The sequence below is a fragment of the Camponotus vicinus genome, unplaced genomic scaffold, assembly GCF_025532165.1.
Source record: "Camponotus vicinus isolate PSW18456_S1 unplaced genomic scaffold, iyCamVici1.0 SCAF_4, whole genome shotgun sequence".
Lineage (NCBI taxonomy): Eukaryota > Metazoa > Arthropoda > Insecta > Hymenoptera > Formicidae > Camponotus > Camponotus vicinus.
In genome coordinates this window covers 22,644,678-22,654,619 of record NW_028141976.1, presented here as the reverse complement: position 1 = coordinate 22,654,619, position 9,942 = coordinate 22,644,678, and the positions used below count along the sequence as shown (strand labels likewise).

General features: G+C 26.6%; 2 protein-coding genes across 8 annotated transcripts in view; one reads left to right on the top strand and one right to left on the bottom strand.

Annotated features, from left to right (window-relative positions):
- Positions 1–153: 153 nt before the first annotated feature.
- On the bottom strand, positions 154–9,265 carry LOC145971124 (dipeptidase 1). 4 transcript variants are annotated; one of them, XM_083098453.1, is made up of 11 exons: positions 9,194–9,265; positions 3,818–3,971; positions 3,192–3,354; positions 2,586–2,869; positions 2,221–2,278; positions 1,595–1,771; positions 1,429–1,519; positions 992–1,067; positions 750–900; positions 530–645; positions 154–401 (listed from the first exon to the last, which is right to left on the bottom strand). In XM_083098453.1, the coding sequence occupies exons 2-11, from the start codon at positions 3,940–3,942 to the stop codon at positions 344–346; spliced, it is 1,299 nt and encodes a 432-aa protein (XP_082954579.1). In that variant the 5' UTR covers positions 3,943–3,971; positions 9,194–9,265; the 3' UTR covers positions 154–343. The 4 variants fall into 4 exon arrangements, with proteins under 4 accessions (XP_082954579.1, XP_082954578.1, XP_082954577.1 ...); XM_083098452.1 differs by lacking the exon at positions 9,194–9,265 and adding an exon at positions 6,556–6,646; XM_083098451.1 differs by lacking the exon at positions 9,194–9,265 and adding an exon at positions 6,334–6,429.
- Positions 8,171–9,942, top strand: part of LOC145971123 (beta-1,4-glucuronyltransferase 1-like) — a 47,366-nt gene continuing 45,594 nt past the window's right edge. For all 4 annotated transcript variants that reach the window (XM_083098445.1, XM_083098446.1, XM_083098448.1 and 1 more), the window contains exon 1: positions 8,171–8,484. In XM_083098445.1, the coding sequence (XP_082954571.1) occupies positions 8,268–8,484 (217 nt within the window). In that variant the 5' untranslated portion in view covers positions 8,171–8,267. The remainder of the gene's footprint in view (positions 8,485–9,942) is intronic.

Sequence of the window (9,942 nt, the reverse complement as noted above, 5' to 3'; positions counted from 1 at the left end):
ATCTTAATTAATTTTGTAATTTAATAAAAACCACAAAAATTATAAAAATTCATAATTTTTTAGATTTTCTGGTATATATTACTTTTATATTCGTAAATCTAAAAGCATTTTGAAATCTTTTATCTAAAGTCGAATAATATATAAAAATAGAAGTAAAATAAATAAAATTATTATAATATTTTTTTACATTTTGCTCTTTAATATTAATTGCGTCTTAATGAAATATCACATATTGTTTTATATGCTTTCAAACTATTTACTTTAACCTGAGTCCACATGGAATGATGTTCCACTTTTAATAGATTTCTTCCTCATAATTTCATCATCCTTAATGGCTTCAGTCTTAATGAATTCCTGAAATCTTCTCTTCAGTACCTGATGTTGCATTTACATTACGCCATCTAATATAAAAATAAAAAATACTTAGAAAATGTTAAATATTAGGAAAAATACCATTTTTTGCGGTAAATTAATATTCTTATTAGAATAAATATTATACAATGAATTAGATATTTCATGAAATATTTACTCTTTTGCGGTTTGACATGCGCCTGGATTAAGTCCTTCTCTCTTTTGTGCAATGTATAATTCGTTTCCCGTTATAACATTTTCTCGAGGTGATTCGGACGATAAAGAATCTCGTACCTTCAAAAAAAAATATTAATAAAATAAAGAAAAATAGGCTAAAAGATTATATTCTTATATTACTCATGAATGCATTATATATTTTTTATAGGTTTTATATTTACAGCTTCTACTGCTTGGAAAACGCGAATAAAGTTTCTTCCAGCTAATTTTTCTAAATCCTCTCTAGTCCATGTTGGTTCTCCTTCCCGATTCTCATATAAACGATCAAAAAGATCTGGATACTTTGAGACATCTTCCAGGCCTATCGGCACTCTAATTAATTTTATTAAATATATTTTATTTGTACTTATTAATTAGTATCATTCATAATATTCGTGTTATTAGGATTAAAATAATTACTTACGCGTTTACACCATCATAATCTCCGCCAATACCAACATGGTTCACGCCGATAAGATTTCGAATGTGATTTATATGATCTAAAAAGATCAATAAATGAAGGTCAGAAGGTTAAAAATTCACATGTACAAAAATTAACTGAGGATACATTATCGGATACATTGTCAGATGTCGACATAAAAATTAAAAAATCATGACCATAGAAAAGACCACCAGAAAAGAAAATTATGTAATGTTAGAAATGATATTTTTATGGAGAGAAAAAGAGAGAAAGACAGAGAGAACAAAAATTTTTTATATATTATTTCATATATGCTATTATCTTTAACTTTTGAGATTAACGTGCAAGGTTTACAAGGTCCTTGCAAACTAATAATTAATGATAAATTTTAAGATTATTATAAATCACATACTGTGTAGGATAATAATTGAATACATTACCTACGACATCTTGCATCGTCGCGTTTCTGGAAGAATTACAATTTACGAAAGTACTGTAGAAATTCACCATAACAATACCATTGTTCTTTTTCTGAAAAAAAAAAAGGAAAATATTTTTGAAATTTTTGCATTTCTTTTATAAAAAATTTTCTTTATATATACTTACAACTAGGTGCAGGACATCATCGGGAACGTTCCTGTAATGTCTGCAAACATTGAAAGCGGACGAATGCGAGAATATGACGGGCGCTTTTGTTATTGCGAGCACTTCTCTCATAACATTGTGAGAAACGTGAGACAGATCGACTAACATTCCAATTCGATTCATCTCGTAAACCACTGTCTACAATTTGTGAGATATCATTTGTTTTTTTTTTTTAAAGAGAAATAACGATTGAAATTTTTAATTTTTATTTAAAATTAAAAATTAATAGTCCTATCAAATTAGTTTAAAACGATCGTATAAATCATTTTTTATATAATATATAATTAATAGATATTAATTATATATCATTTTCGAAGAATATTTTCTAATATTATAATTATTATAATTATATAAGAAAGCAATTCATGTTTTTAGATCTTTAATTTTAATTAATCATTACGTATTTTCGCTCGATCAAGTTTCAATATATCATACCAATATCATCAATTTATCATGCCTTTTAGCTATTGTGAGAGTCATCTTACATTCGGAATATTTTTTATTTATCATATAAAATAATATGCATCAAAACAATCAAAATATTGTACTAAAAAATAATATTAATAATTTCAATAATTTTCACATACTTGCCCGAATTCTGTCAGATTGTATACATATCCATCATCTACAATTGATGCATCGGCCCTATAAAAATAACAATAAAGTTTATCATCAATTTTCTCGTTACATTAAAAATTTTAAATACAAGATAAAGCATTTTTGTGCGCTGCTAATTCAGAAAGCTAAACAAAATTATTATACCTATAAATTACATCAAAATTTGCGTTATCGGGAGGCAATTATCAAGAGAGATAAGAACTTGTAAAATTTAATGTGACTGAAATTTAATACCGCATAATACGAGAATTTTGCACTTAATAGAGATTCAATCACGATAAGTGATCGCGAAAGATTCCACCGAATTCGGTTTACAACGCTTACAGTCACGTACCATGGTGTATTGCAGGTATGTGTCAGGGTGACATAACGAACTCCGAGATCATAATAGAGTCTTAAGATTGCCAAACTCGAATCTAGTGAATGACCGCCTTCGACGGCTATCATAGATGCTATTTTGCCATTCCTCCATGTGGTCTCAATGTCTGCCGCGGCAGTGACCAGTTGTAAGTTGGCTGGATATCGCTGAATTAATCTCTTGATTACATCAATCTGACGTAACGTTAACGTTACAGAATCCTTATATTGCGATTCACATGATGTGTATGCCACCCAGAACTAAAAATTGCGTTATCGCGTAAAAGATAAATAAGAGTAAGCTTATCTGGAAAATCTCGTGAAATGAAGTTTTCTCAAAATGAAGTTTTTAAAAAAATTCAGATAAAACAATCTTTTTATGTGGCACTCAGTGAAAAATAAAATAACAATAAAAGAAACATAAGAAATATAAATAATAATGAAACATATATAATTTCTTGTAGAATATGACAAAATGAATTCAAGATGAAATGATCTATAAATTGTAAAATAAATAGGCTGCGAAATTCCTGGAGATAATTAATCTTATATAATCTTATATGCGAGATATATCATGACTTACTTGTCCACCCACTTTTCCTGCCTTTAAGCGGGGTAGATCAGTGAAACATGACAAACAAGCGTTTCTTCCCCAGACACTGTCATTCCTTAGATCGTTTTCGAAATGGAAGGCTGATAAGTTGTTGCTCAAGATTTGATACAAATTGTATGGTAAATCGTTATGGCTATGAACATAATGAGAGATTGGAGATAAATATATATTTAATTAATCAAAAAAGAAAAAACAGAATGCAAATGTGATAAAAACGCGAAGTAAAACTAATCTTCGTTGTTTGTTTATTTATATTTTACAAGAAAACTTGATATTATTTTTAAACAATGATACGATGTTTATTGTAACAATATATGAAACAAAATGTATAAAAAGATTGGAATAATTAGAAAATATTAGCACAAAAGAATAAATCTATCGATTAAGATGAAGATAAATCTAGTTTGACCATTCAATCTAATTAATGATTGATTGATGTAACTATTGGTTTGGATATCAATGAATATCAATTGATTTATCAACAATTAATGTCGCTTTTAAATATGATATCGATGAAATAAAAATAGATTGTAGTCATTCGTTTTTTTTATATGTATTCTTATTTGCACTATTTCCCAATTATATGATTATATTACCCATCAATAAGAGGTGCCGAATCGAGAGCGTCACGTCCTTTAAAGGTGTTCACGCTCAACCCCACGGATAATCCAATCACAAGCAGAAGTATTGATAGGCAAATGGCGACATTAATATATAACATTTTCCCTGTACAGTATTGCAAAATAATGTCTGAAAAAAATAAAAATAGCGAAATTAGAATCTCTTGTACAGACAACAAGATTGAGCACAATATTTGCTACTTTTATATATATAACATCGTGTAAAATATAAATTAATATTTATTTTATATATTTTATTTCTAATACATATATTTATATTAGAATAACTTATACACACACAAAGACATAGATGCATATATGTAAATTATTTTAATATAAATATATGTATTACAAATAAACTATATAAAATAAATATTAATTTATATTTTACACTATGTTTTTTAAAAAAATATTTGAAATAAAAAATAAATATTTTTTTGCAAAAATTTTACAAAATACAACAAATTTATATAGCAACACACACGCACGCGCGCGCGCGCGCACACACATATATATATATATATCTTATTATTATTACAAATTTTATAAGTTTTTAATTAGTTTTATTTTTAATGGCTGCTAAAATAGAATTTTTCAAAATTGTTTACATATGATTTAGTAATATTTACATTTAGTCGTAATTTTTTGATGGAAGTATTGACACATGGTACGTGTGTAAATGATAAACGCTCTTGATGCATTTAGTGCACTTATGTATCGAATAGGTGATTGTTATTGATGTTATTGATAATGCATGAGTAAGCATATAGGAATAATTATTGTTTCAAATGTATTCTCTTAATAATTTAATGTTTGATAATTGTTGATGTAATGTGAATCGAGATAAATCTGGATAAAATATAGAAAACATATACAGATATATACTTTAATTCGCGTAGAGAAATAGTGTTTCAAAGACTTTTATTTTTATGTATAGATTTCTATATATTTTTTACATTGCTATACATACACATGAAAAAGGAGAAAAATGTGATGAATTCTAGATTTATGATAAATAAATTTGCAATAAATTCGGTAATAAAATATTAGCAAAATATTGAATATTGAAGAATTTTTTAATATCTCATTCCATTAATTTCTTATTAATTACATTATTTATTACTATAGCTTATAAATATATTAAGTTTATAAAATGTGTAAAATGTATATAAATTGAGCGAGAGAGAGAGAGAGGGGGGGGGGGAGCGGAGACATCGATATAAATAATCGAAATATCATGAAAAAATTGTAAGCAGTATTTATATACTGTATAACAGACATATTTGTATGTATAAAAATCTGATATTTGCATCCTCAATTATTAATAAAGTATCTATGTCATAAACTTCGATAACTTCCAAAAAAATCGCGAAGATTATTTAGCAGAACCGTGATAGTTGCTTTCAAGTCATTAAAGATCATTGAAAATACTTTAACATTGTCACTTTTTTTTTATTTCATGAAAAAAGATGCATGTATCTGAGATGATTTTTTAAATAACTATCTTGAAATATTAAATTTACAATTTACATTTTTATTGATAAAAATATTATTAGTAAGTCGAATCCAAAATTACCATAAATTATATCTTTATTATGATACATATATTGTAATTATGATTATAATTTTTTAATATTTACAATGTCAGAAAATTTAACCAGTATAATATTTGCAAGCTTAATATTAACAATGTCAAAAATTTACCAGTATACGTTATCAATTAGAAATTATTTGTCTGAGTAGAAACACAAATCAATACTTGCTAAGAATTGTATACTATTTTGAAACTTTCATCGTATTTGATTATCTATCTAATTAGCTTTATGAATCGTAACAAATGTATCATAATTAAGTATAATTTATTCATACTTTCCAAACAAATATTCATTATTCCAAACAAATTATAATTAAATCTTTTTGTTTCAATCGTACGAGAATTTAATTGCACAAATTAATTAAATTTTTTGATAAATTATTTGATTGCAAACCGTATAAGATAAGAAAACTATAAACAGAAATCCGTAACATCTTATTATATTGAATCATTATATTGAATTATTTTTTAAAAGTTTCTATTACGCGTAATATTTCCGTATTTTCTCATTTTGATAACAGACATAAACATTTAACAATTATACATACATATATGCATACATAAAGTACACTCATATTATTTATATACACACACAATTATATTAATAAAATTCAAATTTGGATATTTGCAAAGTTTTATATTATATAAATATAAAAAGAATACATGGGCACAAGATATGTTTTTACTAGAATTAATTATTATACGTAAAGATGAGAGAAAAACTGATAAACTGATAAACCAGTTTGCAATGACGCATTATGTTTTCAACGACACAGAAATACGGTCCAAAGAAATAATCATTGGCAATATATTATGCTTTTTGAAAACTGTTGTGTAATATTTGTTGAAATATATCTATTATGCCCTTATGAATCAATGAGATAAATACTAGATTCACCCATGCTGAACGTAGCGAAGCATTCCTCCGACGTGATCAAACGACTATAAAATCAAGCAACACACTGCAGAGGGACGGTGTCGCCTTGAAACGCTTTTAGTAGTTCTAATATACATACATATATATATGACAGAGCTTTATGTGATGATATATAATACATTAGCTTACAATAGGTATGTGTTATGTTTGATCGCTTTATGAACGATAAAGTCTGTGACTTACGTTAGCAGTGCTCCTGCAGTAAAATGCTCTTGACGAAAACTTCTGTACTTCTTATACGATTAAGTATAATCTTATTAACCTGATAACGACGCTGATAGAAATTTTTTGTATGATAAAGTTATATAATAGACACGATATATATGGATGATGTAAATGTGCCTTTTTCATATTTATCATCGTTTATATCAATCATTGGCAATTAAACGTTTCTTTCTGTATTGGTCATTACACACATATATATATATATATATATATATATATATATATATATATACATACATACATACATACATACATATACATATAATGCATAATTGGCCATTATAAAACCAAAAATTATTCTATATTATTAATTAAAAACCACAATATAATTATGTTAGATTTGAGATCATCAGAATACATGTAAGAACAATTTTTCCATTTTTTTGCGAGATTTGGAAATGCGATAATTTATTTAGTACTTTTTATATGATATTTATATTTATATGTTATTTACATGATTATCATGCATCATGTTAAATCGTCCAACTTATTTAATAAAATTTTAAACAAAAAATGAAATAAAAATATATCTATACAACAGAGAAAGAAAGACAGAGTGAGAAAAGAAGGATTCTAAAAGTTAGCAACAGATGATAAGATATCATATACATATATATCTGTCGGTTTTTTATATGTTAGCAGCTGATATATAGCCAACAGTTACTAAAATAGTTTGTAAAATATAGATAATGATAATTGGTAATGATAATTAATAGAACATATGTAACACAAAGTTAATTTGGAATTTACTGTTTAATCATTATTATTAAGACCAGAGTATTTATTTTACCGATTTACTTTACCGATTTCTCATAATTTGTTTCTTTATAATGCATAAAAATAACATTATATAATAAATATATTGTTTAGATGATGTATGATACTATTGCCAAACGAGCTTAAATTTTTAATTAATAAGTTAATAAATTAACTGATTTCTAATGTATCTTAATAAATATTTATGATTGCTATGACATAGAATATAAAACAGGAACCTAACAAATTTTTAAACTTGCTTTTAATAAACATATAAAATAAGGCAAAAAATATATATATAAGAAGACAATGTGTCTGTAAAGCTGGCCCTCTACAATTTACGAATTTCAAAAAAATACTAAGAGTTCTGATAGCACTTTTCAGTTCTACAGTTCCTGATAAAAATTAAAAAGAGTTCCGCATTCCTTATATTAAAAAATTGAAATTGAAAAAATGTGCTAATTTCGGGATTCTAGAACGACATCCTTACCTCTGAAGTACCAAAACGCGTTGAATATCATTATTTTTAGCAAGAGTTCCCGATAGTTTTGCTCAAGTTCAACCTATATATGCAATTTTAGATTGACATTTCAAAAATTGTTTAAAAATTATTAATTTTTGAACAATTGTTGAAATATCGATCTAAAATTAATTAATTAATTAATTTTTTCTATAAGTCTATGCATATTTTATATACATGATTTATATGTTCTATGTCATGAATAGAAAAAAGTGCGAAGTTTGCCACACGAAAAATAGAAATCAGTTAAGATTACTGATTAGTTAAGATTAATTTCATATCGTACATCATACATGACATTGACATCATCATTGACATTATCAGATGTCAATGCATATATGTTATACAGTGTGTTTATTAACATTTTTTCGTGCTAAATGAAAATTTCACAAAAATGTCGAAGTATTCCTTGGATTCTTTAGATAATATTGAGGGAGATTCATTGGAGAAGAATATCTTGATGAATAATGATAAGAATGAGAATGATAATGATAATAATCTCATAGCAATCAAATCCTCATCTGCTGATACATTTGTCAAGGACGTTTCATTTCATATAAATCCAATATTAACGACATTGCATAAAAGGCATAACGACATTGAAATAAAAGGTATGAAAGATATAAAATTAGTTTTGTAGATTCGAGTTCGCGAAAGAAGGATTTTATAATAAGAATAGCTGTGCAATGCAATAGAGTATATCAATATATTTTTGAACGAACTTTTCCGTTATTTTTGTGAGATTATGTATGCTGAATTAATTGTCATAAATTTTAAAAATAGGAAGAACTTATGATGTATGATGTAACATATATAATAAATTTAGATATAAAAGAGAAAAAACATGAAAATTTTTTTTTAATAATTTTTAATTTTCCAAAATTTCCAAAAAGTAGTATATATATATATATATATATATATATATATATATATATACTACTTTTTGGAAATTTTGGAAAATTAAAAATTATTAAAAAAAAATTTTCATGTTTTATATATATATATATATTTTCATGTTTTATATATATATATATATATATATATATATATATATATATCCTCCGAGATTAAAAAATTTTACATTTCCATTGTATTGGATAAATATTTTTTTTTTTTCATTAGCAAAAGATAATTGCACGCGTATGTGCGTGCGTGTGTATTACAAATAATAAAAAGACAACAGCGTTGCAAAATGATGCTCTGCGTAATGCAATTCGATTTCCTATAACCTGGAAAGCCGCGGCTTTTGCGGACGAACGAGCGAGTTCCCGGATATCGCGTGCTAATTAATTAATGATCGGCGCATAGTAGTTGACTTACCAGCGGTCGTCGGGAAATCGATCGAAAGTTCGACGGCAGTTTGGGAGCTCGGAACCGAAGCGAACGCAGAACTGAAGGCGATCGATCGCCTCGTTAACGACAGTACTAATTATATAATATAAAACGTAATATCTCTGGTCGAGACTCGTGGTCGTTCGTGGTAATGTAAAACTCCGCGGGATAATTAAAGCGACGAGCAAAGTTAGACGGAATAAGGCAGAGCGCGGGGGTGTAACACGAATGGCAAGAAAACTCGCTTATCGATCCTAGCAGAAAGAATGGATAGGATAAGAGTGATTTTATTATGTTCCGGAAAAAATGTTGGAAACTTTAAGTAATAAATCAATGTTAAACGTTAACACACACACACACACACACAGAACAGGCCATACCACTTATTGCTGTTGCACAAATTGATGTTATTTAGATGCAAGTAATGTATAATATAATGGTAACGTGGACAATGTAATATGTGGTGATGATGTAATACGTAATATCTCTCGTATAATTTTCTATTTGTTAGTATTCATTATATATATTGTCTATATGTTATCAGAACATGAGATTAGATATAGTATTTTCTACACATGTGTGTATGAAAGCTGCATAATATAAAATTTAAATAAGTTCGCATCTAGTTCTCTCTTTATAACTAGTATACATTGACATCTTATAACGTGTAACGTACACTCGTATACTTTTCTATTTATTAATATTCATTATATATATGCGGACTTATTTAGATTTTA